Source organism: Engraulis encrasicolus, chromosome 13 (genome assembly GCF_034702125.1).
Source record: "Engraulis encrasicolus isolate BLACKSEA-1 chromosome 13, IST_EnEncr_1.0, whole genome shotgun sequence".
Lineage (NCBI taxonomy): Eukaryota > Metazoa > Chordata > Actinopteri > Clupeiformes > Engraulidae > Engraulis > Engraulis encrasicolus.
Window position 1 is genome coordinate 32,457,346 of NC_085869.1, and position 17,500 is coordinate 32,474,845.

General features: G+C 46.7%; 1 protein-coding gene across 2 annotated transcripts in view; it reads left to right on the forward strand.

Moving 5' to 3' along the window:
• The window catches only part of wars2 (tryptophanyl tRNA synthetase 2, mitochondrial), an 80,131-nt gene that overhangs the window by 26,791 nt on the left and 35,840 nt on the right, over window positions 1–17,500 (forward strand). Inside the window, exon 1 of one of the 2 annotated variants that reach the window (XM_063214574.1) lies at window positions 4,457–4,561. The exons of the other annotated variant lie outside the window; for it this stretch is intronic. Coding sequence (XP_063070644.1) covers window positions 4,457–4,561 — 105 coding nt within the window. Of the gene's footprint in view, window positions 1–4,456; window positions 4,562–17,500 lie in introns of those variants that run through there. 2 annotated transcript variants of the gene reach the window in all.

Below are 17,500 nucleotides of genomic sequence, written 5' to 3' on the forward strand. Positions count from 1 at the left end.
TGTGTGTGTGTGTGTGTGTGTGTGTGTGTGTGTGTGTGTGTGTGTGTGTGCATGTATGCAGCATGTGTGAGTGCATGCTTTGTATGTACTGTATATGTGTGTGTGTGTCAACATACTGCAACAAAAAATTGACAACTTACATCTCCACCCCCTATGCCTAGATGTCTAATGGGGTCCAATTTACCCATTAAGACATGGCGTTATAAATTTGCTGTTACCAGAATGGCAATGACCAAGTCGTAGTGCATTACTAAAGGCCCTGTGTTATGTCGTAGTATTGTAGTAGTATGGTAGTAGTATGGTAGTACAATTTTCAATGACAGCGTGACACTGGAGGTACAGCGTGCATTAAGGGGTTAAAGAGCAATGTGTACAGCTGAAAAAACTCAGTCTACCAACCGCATCCTATTTCTCAAAGGCGTGCCAGTGGGAAATTGCAAAAGTAATTTGCTTACTTACAGTATTGGCGTTAGCCATGACGCTGTAAAGAAACACACTACAAGTCTTTCTAACTCACCTCTCCTGTTCCGAGTTGCTTTTGAGATGAGAGTAATACAGTATATGGGAGTAATATATGGTAAGGGTTGGCAAATTCACAGGGAGAGTCAGACAGAGGAGTGGGAAGATGTGTGTGTGTGTTTGTGTGTGTGTGCATACATGTGTCCGTCCGTGTGTATGTGTGTGCATACATGTGTCCGTCCGTCCGTGTGTGTGTGTGCGTGCATGTGCGTCTGTGTGTGTGTATGTGCGTGCATGTGTGTCTGTGTGTGTGTATGTGCGTGCATATGCGTCTGTGTGTGTGTGTGTGTGTGTCTGTGTGTCTGTGTGTGTGTCTGTGCGTGCGTGCTTGTGTGTGCATGCATACGTACATCCGTGTGTCTGTGTGTGTGCTTGTGTGCATCCATGTGTGTGTGTATGCGTCCGTGCGACAGTGTGTGTGTGTGTGTGTGCTTGCGTGCGTGTGTGTGATGCCCCATCTGTGCCATGGTACATCACAGTGCCATATGTTTCACTGTAGGCCCAATACACTCATATACCGTACACTTTATATGCCTCAGACGGAAGAACACATGGATGACTAACTGAAACACTACCTTAAAACACAAACACACGCACGCACGCACGCACACACACACACACACATACACACACACTTTTGAAGAAACATGACAGATATTTGCATATGTTTCAAAAACAAAGACTAGGAAAAATATGAAAAATATGAGTGGAGCGGTTCCGAATGGCAAAGTTGAAGAGGGACCAGAAGAGAGCAAAGGGGGTAGTGAGGAGGAGGTGAGATGGTATGATGAGAGGAAAAGCACAGGAAAGAGAACAAGAGAAGTAAAGAGGAAATAGGGTGAGTAAAGAGAGATTGAGGAGAGGAGAGATGAAGGCGAGATGAGAAGAAAGAAGTGGGCGTGAGGAGAATTTGAAGACAGCACAGGTGTTACAGAGGTGAAGGGGGGAAGGCAGAGGAGATTCTAGGATCAGCTGGGGCCCCAAGCAAAAATGCTAAATAATTAACATTTGAACTAAAATTGCCAATACTGTGGTAAAGTGTGGGCTGTTATTCACTATCTAGAGGCTTGGGGGCCCCAAGCGGCTGCCTGCCTTGCCTGGTAGCAAGATGCGCCTCTGGGGGAAGGGGCAGTAAAGGAGAGCTGGACTAGAGATATGGAAGGACATGGGGAGGAGGTGCAGTGAAGAGATGTGGAGAGGTGGGAGTGAGGGGAGGTGGTCTCGGTAGTCTAGTGCAGGGTTTTCCTAACTTTACCATGACAATGCCCCCCTGACATGGGCCGTGCCACACTATTTTTCTGTGCACCTGGTTTCACCACTTGGCGTTCGTTCATTGCAAAACCCATTCAAGTACTACAGACAGCACAATACATGTTAACATTGTAAAGACTGGGATTTTAAAGCCTATTTTTGATTTAGTTTGTATTCAATTCATTAAATTATTAATTTTATTTTGTTATATTTTTCCTGCCAACCTGTCGTGGCCCCCTGGGGTCCCCGACCCCCACTTTGAAAACCCCTGGTCTAGTGGAGGAAATGGGTTGAAAAAGAGAGTTGGGGGATCAGTAGGAGGAGGAGCAGGAGGAGGAATAGTGGAGGAGTGGAGGAGGTACAACAGATGAACGGAGAGGTAGAGTCCAGGAGAGGTGGTCTACTGGAGGAACGAAGGGAGAAGGCGGGATATATGCAGAGGTGGGGGAGGGGGGGCATAGAAGATGGAATAGAGGAGGAGAAGAGGGAGGATAGCAGGGGGGAGAGGAAGAGGGGGAGCAGTGAAGATGGAGTAGAGGAGGAAGAGAAGGTGGTGGAGAGTTAGGGGGGATAGGAAGAGGGGAAGCTATGAAGATGAAGTAGAGGAGAAGAAGGTGGAGGAGCAAAGGGAGAAGGGGGGAGGAGAGGAAGGGGGAGAGGGAGCAGTGAAGATGGAGTAGAGGAGGAGAAGGTGGAGGAGCAAAGGGAGAAGGGGGGAGGAGAGGAAGGGGGAGAGGGAGCAGTGAAGATGGAGTAGAGGAGGAGAAGGGGGAGGAGAGCGGGGGGGGAGCAGAGAAGGTGGAGTAGAGGTGAAGGAGAGGGGTAGGAAAGACAAGGTGGAGTGGAGGTATGGAGACTGACAGACAGACAGACAGACCTCTCACGGGTGGGCAGGAACCAGAGGCCACAGGCTCTGACACACACTGGGTGGGTGTGGGCTTTACAGGCTGCGTAGGTGTGTGTGTGTGTGTGTGCGTGTGTGCGTGTTACAGAGAGAAGGGGGGTGTATTACCTAAAGCTATAGACCTAGACAAAGGGACCACATCAGCATGTCCAAGTTGTGTGTGTGTGTGTGTGTGTGTGTGTGTGTGTGTGTGTGTGTGTGTGTGTGTGTGTGTGCGCGCACACACGCACATATGGCTGTCTTAACTTTTAAAATGTGGGATCCAGCATGAACACTGTACAACACACTGTTGAAGGCAAATAGTAAGAAATTAATAATAAAAAAAGCACACAACCTCATACAGAAAGTCAACAGCCGCAACAGAGCAACACAGAGAGAGAGAGTTGTGGATGGATAGCAAAGCGAGCAAAGAAATAAGGGAGAGAAGGAGAGGACTAAAGACAGTAGACATTTCAATAGGTGATATAAAATATTATGACAAATAATATTTTATGACAAATAATGAAAAGGCGATCGAAAATCATTGATTAACCAAACCAAAAAGAGCGGCACACACACACACACACACACACACACACACACACACACACCGTACTACCGTAACACCAAAAGTCAGGGAGAAGTAAGAAAGAAGGAGAGGAAAGAAAGATAGTGAAGTGTGTGTACGTACGGCAGGTTTTAATATGTGGCGGCACTGTAGCAGCGCCACACTACACCACACTGCCTCAGGTGAGAAGATAATAATGAATATGAAACGATATTTTGACGCAGTGCAGCCCAGCGCCGGCTGCCAAACACATCCAGATGCAAAAGGTGCAGAGAGAGAAACGAGCAACAGATGTCGACTCTGCTCTGGGGATAGACAGCGTGCGTGTGCGTGTGTGTGTGTGTGTGTGTGTGTGTGTGTGTGTGTGTGTGTGTGTGTGTGTGTGCGCGTGCGCACATGTGTGTGTGCGCATATGTGTGTGAGAGTGGGTGAAAGAAATAAAGAGAGAGAGAGAGAGAGACAGAGGAGACAGAGAAAAGGTGAAGAGGATGGTTAAAAGAGAACGAGACAGACAGAGTGCAACAAGGTGAGAAAGAAGAAAGACAAAGCGTGTGAGAAATAGCCAGGTGGGGGGAGAGAGAGGTGTGTCTCAGTGTGTGTGTGTGTGTGTGTGTGTATGGTGAACTTGCTGTGCCTCTGTGGACTGCTTAGTGCCCTGAGAGCATGCGTAACCCAATCGGCCCTCTGCCTGCATAATCACATAATCATACACGGCACAGCACAGAGCACGGCTCTAACTCCATCCTCAGCCCCGACCCCCCCCCCCCCCCTTTCTGTTCTATTCTGTTCCGTCTTGGACCCAAACCTTTTACACAGCTGTTATGCCATAGCATTATTTTCCATTATTCTACAGAATTATAATTTAAAAAATCATGCACACAGACCCTGTAATAATAATAATAATAATGATAATAATAATAATAATAATAATAGGCATAATAAAAGGCATAATAATAATAAAAAATAAAAAGGTAAATAAATAATAACAATTATCCTGTATTATTATTATTATTATTATTATTATTATTATTATTATTATTATTATAACATCCACTCACATATATATATATTTTTACAAGCAGAGCAGAACGCAGGAGCAGCCAACAGATTCTGTATCGACTGTACACTACAGCACACAGTACTAGGCTACACGCTATCTTGTATTTACGGTAATACACACGGAACTGTTTGGTCCTTCTCAGACACCGTCCGTACCACAGATTTACGGTAGCAAGATGGCGCTTCCCTGTAGGAGTAACGTGAAGTCTCTCCTGCGATTCATTTCCAAGAATTATGTATCGAAACGGCTTTTCTGCGTTGCAGTCAATGACAACTCTCAGGTGTGTTATTTCTCTTAAGTAAAACATGACCTACTTTGTTGCTAGTATGCCATTTCTTCCCTTTCCTCCCCGTTATGTGAACATACGCTTCAGCCAGGGCAGATGTTGATCAGACGATGGATCTGTCTGTCCTCATCTATAAAACAGTGCATTTCGTTGTAGTAGTTATGTGTTGATATGTATCTCTTTACATCGCTCTACTTGACACTAGTGAGCATAAAGTCATAACGCCAAAACACGGCACACCACAGAAGGCTTGCTACTGTCATTTACAGTATCATGCGCAAGCGAAACTGACAGCTGACGACTGACAGCTCATCATGCGAATATTTGAACTCCAGCGCGTGCATGCTTATTTCTGTCATATGATGGTCCGTTTACATGTGATTTGAATATAAAAACTGCGCCGCATCCGTGTAAGTAATTGCTGTAGCTTTAGCATGGTGTTGGTGGTGTCTCAGACTCTCACTGACAGAAGCATACACTTGACCTCCAAATCCACCCACGCCAGCCACTGTGAGGGATGCACTGCACTGCCGAGTCGGTCGTTATTAATTCACTGTAGCCTAGAGTACATTGCCGTTTCAAACGTAAACTTAGTAGGCATGAATCAGGGTCCATGTCTCGTGTAACAATAGCGTAGCTTTTTGCTTGTCAGAGTTTGTTGTCTGCTTGCAAGGTCGAAATAGTATTACCGGTATTTAAGGCATTTACCAACAGTATTCTTTCTAATAGGCCTAATGCTCTGTAGACTACTAGAATTGAAAATACCAAGCCACATGCATTTACAGTAGCCTACACATGTATTTCCATTCATCAAAATTGTCAACCCAGGGCAGACAAACCCAAATTCACAGCGTGTCAACGTCAAAATCTGGAATGGCACTGTAGGCCAAAGTCTAAAAAAATGGACCGGAAGTCCATTGCATCTGTCTGCATGCACACTAAATAGGCAGATTTCTCACACTCATTTCCATTCTGTGCTTGCAATATTCTGTTGTAAAGCCTATGGACCTAACAAATGGGAGATTTCTGTACTGCTGATGCAATTACATGTGATGTCGCACTAATGGGAGCCCACCTGTACCAATGATGCTCAACATTTTGCGTTCATGAGCTCTGACTTGATCTTGTGGACTTAATAAAGTTACATGAAGGGTGGATTCCAATATGCTGACTCCTCCCTTGTTTACTTACCTCATCGTGGCCTCGTGATGAGGTCACCGACAACAGAATTGTATTTCAATATCTCACAAACGCTCAAGTCTAATAGCCAGGCCGTGCCCTCCTAGTGATGCAACAGCTTCAGCGTTGCTACCAGTCAGGTCAAGAGTCAATGCAAGTACTTTCTGAGTTCCCGCAAATACGGGAACTCCTCCCACTTTGTTGGGAAGCAAACAAGGGAGGTCATTTGGGAAATGCTGTTTGAGAAATGTTAATTGTTATGCTCTTTTGTTCAGACCAAGTCTCGAAGAGATTTGAAAGTCGATGATAATCAGGCTACAATTCTAATGTCATTTCCTCATTTGCAAACGGGATGGTGAAATGAAGAATAGTCCCCCAAAAAGTTGTTGTGGCTAGGCTGACAGCGGGAAAATGTAATTGTTTTCTCCACGGAGGGGGCCGTCAGCGAAATGCGAGGCCACAAGCAGAGACCGAGGACTGAAGACTGCATATTGGAATCCACCCCAGGTGTTAGCAATTTTATTTTTAGAGTGTAATTTTATTGTTTGTTATTTTATAATATACAAATATACAATCTTAATAATATAATATTGAGGCCATTTGTTACCTTTTAGTTAACCTGGTTCATTAAGGCTACCGGTATGGTTTCTCTAATAGTATTTCAAGCATTATTTCTCATGAGAAGCTATTCCACACTTGTCTGTTTGTTTTGTGTGTTTGTTTGTCTCTTTATTTATAGCTGCCTGTTGACAACTATTCATTTATCTGTTGGTCCATGTTGTCACGCTCTGCCAGCGATTTTTTCTTTCAGCACGGTTTTTAACATTTGATGAAATATAAGTTACAGTAAAATCAGTGGTAAACCTAATGCTGATGATGATTATCGTTTGATTGGTGCCCTGCTGAAGGGATCTTCTGTCATGGATGAGGGATACTAGAGATCAGGGGAGGTCCTAGTGACGGGGTGACCGGGCACCACTGCGAAGCCCCGCCCCGCCCCGCCATGAAGTCATTGTGGAAATCGACGCTAAACATGTTAATAGTTAGAAATCCGTGAAAAATCATTGAAAATGTGTTATTTCTACACTACTGCCACATTGTTGAAATAATAGCATTGCTATTAGTAGCTTTTGTCAGTTTTATACATAGGCTTTTGTCCATTTTTTTGGTCATCGTGTAAGGCTGCGCGTCTGAAGGGGTGTCGCCCGAAGTGCAACTCATTATAGGGCCGCCACTGCTAGATCTGAGGTCATCTTGCGCTAGTTCGCCACTCGGGCTCGAACGACCTCCTAGTCAGGGCTCCATTGGGCATGGGAGGCACAGTGCGAGTGATCCAGAGTGATAGCTCAGCGTTATTCTACCGCAGAACTCTCCCAGTTGGCGTCCGTTACACAAACGTTATTCCTGCTGAGATTCAACCTTGAATCTAGATGATCCCAAGACCAACTCCCTAGCACCAATGGCCATCAAATAACAAACACTGTGGGAACTGGAGTTAACAAATGATTTTTTGAAACTTTATACTTAATTTAGGCCTATCACTTCAATAGATCTTAAAAATATTTAAATAGAACTTCAAAAAAAATGTTGATAGAAACATAATGAGCTTTAATTTGGAAATCTATCCCATATTACATTTTTAAATATCAAAATAACTCCCAATTTTATGTCCTATGGTAGGTCTACACTAAAAGTGACTATGCAGGCATTCTTCAATATCTTGAACCAAACGTGTCCTAATTACGCACATGTGCGTAGGCCAAAGGACACACTAATCGAGTGTTAACGTGCAACAACGAGTCCCTGTACGCACATATCCATCAGTAACAGCGCCGGGTTACAACAATGACCCTAATTGCAGCGTGTTATTGCCGGGTTATAACACCCTTATCCTAATGCCCACGCCTGTGCTAGGTTGATGGACGACCTGCTTCGCGCAGGGGGGCTTTCAGTGCTGTGCTGCTATGCTGAAACCTGTCTGGCTGTCTGGTTGACTGGCATAGTACGTGTACGTACACACACACACACACACACACACACACACACACACACACACACTAGTAAAGGAACTCTCAGTGGACATATGGACAGACGGAATGTGCTGCCCTTCCCCCCAATGTGTCTGTGTTTGGTTAGTGGGGAGTCCCGGTAGACCACATGGAGGTGTGTGTGTGTGTGTGTGTGTGTGTGTGTGTGTGTGTGTGTGTGTGTGTGTGTGTGTGTGTGTGTGTGTGTGTGTGTAGTGCAGGTGTGTGCATGTGTGTGTGTGTAGTGAAGGTGGGAGTGGGAGGTGTGTGTGTGTGTGTGTGTGTGTGTGTGTTTGGTGCTCGCTCAGAGCAGGCTTGCAGGTCATTCGTTCCATCGCTCGATTGGTGGAGGCAAAACGTGATGGTAGCGTCACAGTCAGTCAGGCAGGCAGGCAGCAAGCAGTGCATCATTACCTGCAATAACATCAGAAATGAAGTGTTTGGTTTTCGTTTGTTTTTAATTTTCTCCAAATGTGCCGTCGCGACGGCATTCTTAACAATGCCCAGAGGTGCGATGTGCGTCAAATTGGACCAACATTGGGAGCAGTTTGTGATGTCTGAAAAGAGTGCGAGAGAAAAATAACGGCAGTCACTAACGCCAAACGTAGTATTACCGTAGTGTGAGCTAATACAGCAATGATCTGTGACTTGCACCTCTTTCGCTTCGATGAAGTGAGTGTGTAAACGTCCCCCAAAAAAAAGTTGCAGCCAGGATATTAAAAAATGTGATTACAATTCACTGCGTCACCCCGCTGCTTGTGCAAATACCTGCCGGAGCATGAAGGATGGCGTCGCGCAGCGAGTGACCTTCGAGCCGGCTGGAGATGGGAAAAACATCCTAAGTTGGTTCCAGCGGCCCCACTAGTACTTAGGATGAGTTATGGTGTTATCGTTCCCGTTGCCAGCCCAGTCGTGATTAAAGTGAAAAGTGGATTTACTGCCCAGCTCGGACTGGACTCGTCCATGTGTCTCTCTCCAGCAGTATTAGTGTTCCACACTTTTTTTTCAGCATTGGTGTGATGTGTTACTGTATAAATAACAGTTCTTGCATTTTGTTTGACACATAGTCTACCAGAATCTGGAAGCGGGTCATTATACTGTTGCAACAAACAACTCTATCCCCCCAAACCCCAACCCCACCCCCCCTCCTCCTGCGACATTTACGTTTCCGATCTGTCTTGTCCAAGGGAGTGTTGCATTGTGGGATTGACATAGCGTAGCTGGATAGCAGGAAGCCAGTGGGGCAGAAGCCCATGGCAGCAGTAAAAGTGTGGAGCTCGGAGCGGAGGGCTCCCCGTCTGGTCCTTAATCGCTAGTGGTCTTTAATGGCTGATATCAGTCATTTCAGCCCTTCAGGAAGAGGGAGTCGAGTCGAGTCGCTCCTAATTCCTCCTCAGGTCCAGCATCGCTCGCTGCGCAACGTCAGCTAAAATCATTAACGCAGACTCCCACGAGGAGAGAGAGAGAGAGAGAGAGAGAGAGAGAGAGAGAGAGAGAGAGAGAGAGAGAGAGAGAGAGAGAGAGAGAGAGAGAGAAAAGAGTAAGAGAAGAGATGGAGAGATGTAAGAGAGGGAGAGAAAGAGGAGAGGAAAATGAGGGACAGATAGCCAGAGAGAGGGAGTGCAGAGGAGGAAACCGTAAGGCTTACGTTTTGATTACATTAATTGATGGCACTATTTATTTTGAGTTGTCATGTAGACCCGTCAGTTCACACCACTGCTTTTGCCAGACTCAAATGGATTGCCATGCCGTGAACTCGGTCTGTGTGTGTGTGTGTGTGTGTGTGTGTGTGTGTGTGTGTGTGTGTGTGTGTGGTGGAGTAGGGGTGTGGGAGGTGTCTGAGGCTGAGTTAATGGATGTCTTGCAAATCCTTGTGTTTGGGGGGGAAAAAAGGTGAAAATGGATACGTGTTTTAGCTATTTGAATTGTGCGAGCTAATGTTCCAGGTCCGCAAGTCTGGCAGCTATGCTGTGATGGAGGTTCGGTCACGTCCCCATGCAAGGCCTTACTTCATGCACTTAGGCAGCCAGCCACTCAGGCACGCAGAGCAGAACAGACCAGACCAGACAAGCCAGCCTGACAGAGGTTTTGGACGCCGGGCCAGACTCCGCTTTTTTTAATTAAAACGTCAAACATATCTGGTGTCACTAGCTTGGGCTGGGTTGAAGTCAAGAGGCGGCTCTTATGTGTGCCTGCCCTGCACTGAGCAGTGCAGAGGAAATTACTGGACTGGTGAGAGAGAGAGAGAGAGAGAGAGAGAGAGAGAGAGAGAGAGAGAGAGAGAGAGAGAGAGAGAGAGAGAGAGAGAGAGAGAGAGAGAACCCAGGGAAGGAAGGAGGTAGAGCGAGAGAGAGAGAGAGAGAGAGAGGGAAACTGAAAACGAGTGCAAACGAGGGATGGCGTAGGACTCGGGACCGGGAGCCATTTTGGCCTCTGCAGCCCCCGAGCTCCACCATAATTATAGATTGATAAATTTATGAGGTGCGTGCAAGTTGTTATTCCTGCTTCGTTATGAGTTTTATGTTGATGCTGTTATTAGTCGCCTACGACCGCGTATTTTTTCATGTTAATGGCAGACAAAAAAGGGGTTTACGCCTATTATTAAATAGGCCAGTTGAGCTTTAAAAAAACATTTAAGTATGGAACAGCTAACACATGTAACTGTTGACCTGTTAATCGTTATCTCTTCGACAAAGTCATGACATAGGAAAATGAAAATCAACACAGAACACCATTAACCCATATTCTTTAGTTCGGATTCCCTCAAATTGTTCCGGTAGAGTCAAGTTGTACACTATGAGTGCAATAACTTCGAATTTACTTCAAAAGTGAGAAATGGCTTATCCAGGACATTTTTACTGGGGTGGCCAGGACAGGACACAATATTTGTCTGGGTGGCCAATGGAATCACAGAATCTCACACGCACAGGCGCGTGCACAAACACACGCACACACACATATGCAGGTGTGTGTGTGTGTGTGTGTGTGTGTGTGTGTGTGTGTGTGTGTGTGTGTCTGTGTGTCTGTGTGTGTGTGTGTGTGTGTGTGTGTGTGTGTGTGTGTGTGTGTGTGTGTGTGTGCGCGCGCGCGTGTGTGGTGATTATTGTGGGAGTGTGAAGGAAAATGTAAAAGTAGATGTGTGTGTGTGTGTGTGTATTGCTGGTGGTGAGAGTGGTGTATTGAAGCAGAGCAGCTGCCCCTGGAAAGCTGCTATGGTACTGTATGATGCTGTGCTGTGTGGCCAGTGAGATAGGTCCCGTCCCGGATAAACAGCATCAGCTCCAGAAGGCAGTGTGCCGGATCCAGAGGAGGCTGCAGCTGGCGGCCTGGGCCTGGGCCTGGGCCTGGGCCTGGATGTTGTAGTGGTGGGTGGTGCAAATTACTGATGTTGGTGTGTGTGTGTTTGTGTGTGTGCGTGCGTGCGTGCGTGCGTGCGTGTATGCGTGCAACAGCTGTAGACTCTGGTGTGTGTGTGAGAGATGGTGGTTTGAGGTGATGGAGGTGGTGCTGGTGACTGCGCTGTCTGCCGTGTCCAGGTTATTTTTGGACCCTGCTTCTCCATTTTTTTCCGCAAGGATGGCTGTTTTTTTCTCTTTTTTCGAGGGCCTCCAGCCTCATTAATCAGGCCGAGGGACCCCTGCAGTGTGGCGAGGGCCCCGCATCCTGCTCTCCTGCCTGTAGAGTCCTGCCTGTCCGCCTGCCTGTCCGCCTGCCGGCTTGCCTCTGGAGCACACTGCACAGCCTCTGTTCCCTCCATGCTTGCCAACCTCACCCCCCTTCCTCCCTCACCCACCTCCCACGCGCACACATTCACATTCAGAATCTCTCTCTCTCTCTCTCTCTCTCTGACTATCTCTCTCTCGCTCTGTCTATCTCTCTCCCTCTCAGACACACACACACACACACACACACACACACACACACACACACACACACACACACACACACACACACACACACACACACACACATTTGTGCGCGCACATCCATAAACACTCAATCACACACACGCACACACACACGTGCGGGCACACACACACACACACACATAAACACACACACAGCACCTCCCCAAGTCCCCTTGCCACCCCGCACCACATTTCACCACCCTACACACAGAGCACCTCCAACCCCCTTTTGACACCCTCGCCACTCCACATCTCCTGTCCCCAGAACTTCTTCACACCAAGTCCCCTCTCGCCAAAACCCCCAATGCCCCTCTATGAGGGATGTCAACAATAAATGGATTAAAATGTTAATCAATTTAAAAAAATTGCAATTAATCGCTAACTTGATTTGTGGCAGACCAGGTGAAATGGTTGTGCGTGTGAAGAAGTGTGTGAATTTAAATCACCTTTAGATTAAAGAATATAAATACAAATCAATTAAAATTTAGCATTTTGTCTCATTCTTTTTTAATTTTTAGATTTAATTGGTTTTTTGGGAGGAAACTTTGAGATTTGGGGAAGAGAATACTGCTTATCAATTAATCTTAAGTCGAGAAGGTCGATCAAATAGCAATTAATGAATTAATTGATAATTTTACACCCCTACCCTCTTTCTCTACGTCCAACCCTGTTCCCCCATCCCAACTCTGTCAAATCTCTCCTCCCCAAACCCCCATCTCCTCTCCACCATTCAATGCCAAAATCGGCCCTTTGCTTCCATCTCTCCCTCTCTTCTTAAACCAAACAATTCTTTCCCCCCATCCCCACCACCCAAAACTCCCCCTCTCCACCACCAAGATCCCCCAATCCCTCCTCTCTGAGTTCAACCCCCACCCCCGCCCGCCGCCGTCCCAATACCTTCTCCATCCAAACTCCACTTCTCTGAACCCTCCATCCCCATACCTTATCCAATGCCCCCCCCCCCTGTCTTGCCAAGACCCCCCCATTACTCGTCTCTGTAGCCCCCCATCCCGACTCCTACCTCCCCATCACTCTTCTCCACCCCCATCTCTCCTCTCCATTCTCCACCGCTCCAACCCTGATCAGGGTTGCCAGATGTGTCTGATCATTTCCAGCCCAAAAAATGCACATGGAAGCACTAAATCCCACCCAAATTGAACTAATTCTATTGATTTCTATGGTCATAAAGCAGCAGAAAAACCAGCCCAAATGCCCCTTTACCCATTATTACCCGCAGACGGTTATCCTAGGTGGGAAACCGCTCAATCTGGCATCACTGCCCTCCATCCCTCCTTTCCACTCTCGACCTCCCATCCCTCCTCTCGATTCTCCACCACCACCACTCCTCTCCATCCGCCTCCCGCCTCCCTCCTCTCAGTAGCCCCCTCCGCCTCCTCTGCTGTGTGTCGCTGCACAGTGGGAAGTGTGGAGCAGCCTCATCAATCTCACCTGTCTGAGCCGTCAACCGCAGATTTAATCAAACGCTCCGCTCCGGACGGAGGACCCCTGCCACCTCCGCTCTGACCCCCCCACGCACACACACACACACACACACACACACACACACACACACACACACACACACACACACACACACACACACACACACACACACACACACACACACACACCCATGCGCACACAAATGCACACGTGCACACACATGCAGTGCACACAAACACACACAAATATGCATGCACACACACACACACACACACACACACACACACACACACACACACACACACACACACACACACACACACACCTCCTCCTCTTCATTCGATACTCACCTATACACACACCTTGCTTTAAAATAGACATTTACACACATACAGGCAGTGTCTTACTTTTTTAAGCACGCACACAGACACAAATAGCCACTGTCTTTACGTCTTTCCCTCTCCCTTGCCCGCCCCCATCCCCTCTGTTTCACACACATTTGCAGTCCTCCTGTACCTTCTCAAAATCCTCCTTCTTCTATGCGTCTCCCTCTATTTCTAATTTATCTCTTATGCTTTGTCCTCTTTCACTCTCTATTTCTATTTCTCTGAATCCCTTTTCTTGCGTTCCCACTTTTCTTTCGCTCTCGGCCCGTCGTGTTTTCATTTGAGGTCATTGCAGCTTTTAGTTTCAAGCTGGGCGCATGTTAGCAGTCTGGGCAAAAAAACTCTTCCCTGTCACCCACTAAAGGGGGGAGTCTGTGTGTGTGTCTGTGTGTGTGTACGTGTGTGTGTACGTGTGTGTGTACGTGTGTGTGTACGTGTGTGTGTATGTGTGTGCGTACGTGTGTGTTTACGTGCGTGTGTACGTATGTGTGTTTCGGGGTGGGTAGACAGTGATTTACGAGTGGGATGGGAGATTTGTGTGTGTGTATTCGTTGGGGGTGCGGGGGGGTTTGGGGGGTTGCTGGGGTCTACACAAAACACAATTTCCTGCTGGCTACTTGACTGAAGTGCACCTCTGTTGGCCTGCCACCCTAACAAGCCCCGTAGAGAGAGGAGCAGAAAGATCAGAGGACGTGATGCACTGTGATGCCTGCTAAAAGTGTGTGTGTGTGTGTGTGTGTGTGTGTGTGTGTGTGTGTGTGTGTGTGTGTGTGTGTGTGTGTGTGTGTGTGTGTGTGTGTGTGTGTGTGTGTGTGTGTGTGTGTGTGTGTGTGTGTGTGTGTTTTGTGTCGGCCACGTCTCAGTAAGTAGAGGGAGGTGAGGACGGCAGCGAAGGCAGAACCAGAGGCCTCCACACCTCAGACGTCAGCACGCTGAAACACACACACACACACACACACACACACACACACACACACACACACACACACACACAGTAGTTATTATTATTATTACACACACACACACACACACACACACACACACACACACACACACACACACACACACACACACACACACACACACACACACACACACACACAAACTATGAACTATGAACCATCCCTTGGGTCTCCCACAGAGGTTGGGGAATCTGCAGTGCGTACATAGTGAATGCAGGTGTGTGCGTGTGAGTGTGTGTGTGCGTGCGCATGTGTGTTTGTGTGTGTTTGTGTGCACATCTGATGTGTTGAAATAGGTGCCGCAGTGTGGCTGCTGATGCTGATATGATGATAGCAAGCCCTTGAGTTTGTGGAAAATGTGTAAATGTGTGATCTGTGTGTGTGTGTATGTGTGTGTGTGTGTGTGTGTGTTGAGCAAACTGTGTAAGTTGTGCATGTGTGTATTGCACAGAGGGCGTGTCTGAGTTTCTAGGGAGCCATGTCATCCGTCTATGTTGGAATGGTGTGTGTGTGTGTGTGTGTGTGTGTGTGTGTGTGTGTGTGTGTGTGTGAGAGAGTGAGAAAAACCCATGTATAGGTTGTGTTTGTTTGTGACAAACCTGTATAGGTTATATGTCTGTGTTGACGGTCCTATGTAAAGGGTGTGTGTTGTGTGTTGACGGACCCATGTAAAGGGTGTGTGTGTGTGTGTGTGTGTGTGTGTGTGTGTGTGTGTGTGTGTGTGTGTGTGTGTGTGTGTGTGTGTGTGTGTGTGTGTGTGTGTGTGTGTGTGTGTGTGTGTGTGTGTGTGTGTGTATGGGCAGAGAGGGAGTCTGTATCTCCCGCTGATCAGTGTTTGCTGTTGGCCAGCTCTGTGCGGGAGCTCCACGTTTTGATGTATGACTGGCCGAGTTCAGAAATAGACGCCTCTCTGTTTGCCAGCTTTGGCGATTTGGATTGGATGGAATCCTCGTCTCTGTTTGCTGGCTCTGGCGTGTGATTGGTCCAAGTTGTCGTCCCCCCCCCCCACACACACACCCCATCTCCATGTGTTTTTTTTTTCTCCATCCACCCAGCACTGTGGATGAATCCTCTCTCTGTGTTGGGACATGACTCAAGACAGACATCAGGGCAGTACAAGAAGAGAGAGAGAGGGACAGTCCTGAACAGAGAGACAGACAGCAGTTTTAGACACACAAGCAGCTTGACTGTGTCAGACAGACAGACAGACAGGCAGGCAGGCAGACAGACAGGTAAAATAACTCGCAATTGCAGACAGCACTACTACTCGTGCTGAGGCAAATAGATACACAAAACGTCTTACAGACAGACAACCATAGTCAAGAACCGACAGGCCGACAGACTGAACTGCTATATGTCACAAACAGATAGACTGGCAGGCAGACAGAACCAGACTCAGACAGAATGAATCGTAGACACAGACAAAAAAAACACTCCCTAAAGGACAAATAACCAGTCTTCAACACAAAGAAAGAAATTCTTAAAGGGGTACGGTAGGCCACTATTTTGGGGCTTAATACAGTTAATATCGTTGGCCAGGGCTTATAAAGGTGGTAAAGTGTCTTATTTTTCATGTAAGCCGTTGTCTTGCTTTAAGACAAATTAAAAGAGGGAGCGTGTCGCTAAGCTAGTGAAAGTCAATGGATCCGTGTAGCATGCTACAATGCTACCACCTTTAAAAACCCTGGCCAACGATTTTAACTGTATTAAGCCTCAAAATAGTGGCATACCCCTTTAAATACAGAGACAGAAATTCTAATTCTTTGAGACAGAAAGACAGTACCATAAATACAAACAGACCAAGCAACCAGCTAATAATAAAGACAGAATTATTCTCAAAGATGAACAAACAGAACAACAACTCTCACATTCAGAAACATCATCTTAAAAAAGGACCACTCATAAAGACAAACAGACAGATTCACTCTCAAATGCAGACAGGCAGAACTAGCTTACAACTGTTGGTTAAAGAGTAGACATGGAGTTATAAGCGAAATTATCAAGAGTGCAAGAAGACTGCTTCTGTTTTGGTAACACTTTAGAATAACTACCTATTCACAGCTTTATAAATACTTTATAAATAATGAACTATTTATCAACAAAATGTTTACAAATGTTTATGAATGGGCAAGAAATACTATGTTAACACAGCTGACACAGCGCAATCACATCGGTCCTGGAAGTGCCTCCTCCAAAGACCAGAAAGCATGAAACCACATAAAACTCACACAGTAGAAGTTGATTCCCACTCCACTGTGCAGTCGTATTTTGGTTATTAGTCATTTACAAACATTTGTAAATGCTTTGTAAAATGTTAATAAAGTGTTTATAAAGCTGTAAATAGGTAGTTATCCAATAGTTTTTACTATTTTGGTTGAGATGCCCTGTCTAAGATTATTTTCAGTACCCAGTTTCCCCATAGCCTACTTCCTTTTCTCCAGCTTATTTCATGCTTGTGTGTGGCCACAGTGGTACATGTTTACCTCTGAGCTAGCTGGGACAAGTCCACTTATAGCCCACTTTGGGCACTCCCTTTCTGGAGAGCTGACAAGGGAGACAAAGGGGACAAAGGGGTCAGTTGTCCTGGGCCCAGGGAGAGGAGGGACCTAGAGTTTGCTCCCCATTACATTGCCTGTGTTGAGCTGTGTGTGTGTGGGGGGGGTTCTCCCTCCACGTGGGCAGGTGTATGTCTTCTCCTTACAGACCACACAGCGGGAGACCCCCCTATTTCAGGACCATGTTTCGCCCTCCTGTAGGAGACACCAGTTTTTACAGCAAAGTCCTGTGAATATGTGCAGTGAGACCCCTGTTGTGTGGGCTTGTCTGTCTGTCTGTCTGTCTGTCTGTTTGTTTGTCTGTCTGTCTGTAAAGGCCCATTCATACCCTACATGTGACACGGTTGCGGATACGTGTGGAGTATTTCACACATTCCATCTGCATCTGCATCTGCATCGGCATCTGCATGTCTGTCTGTCTGTCTGTCTGTCTGTCTGTCTGTCTGTCTGTCTGTCTGTCTGTCTGTCTGTCT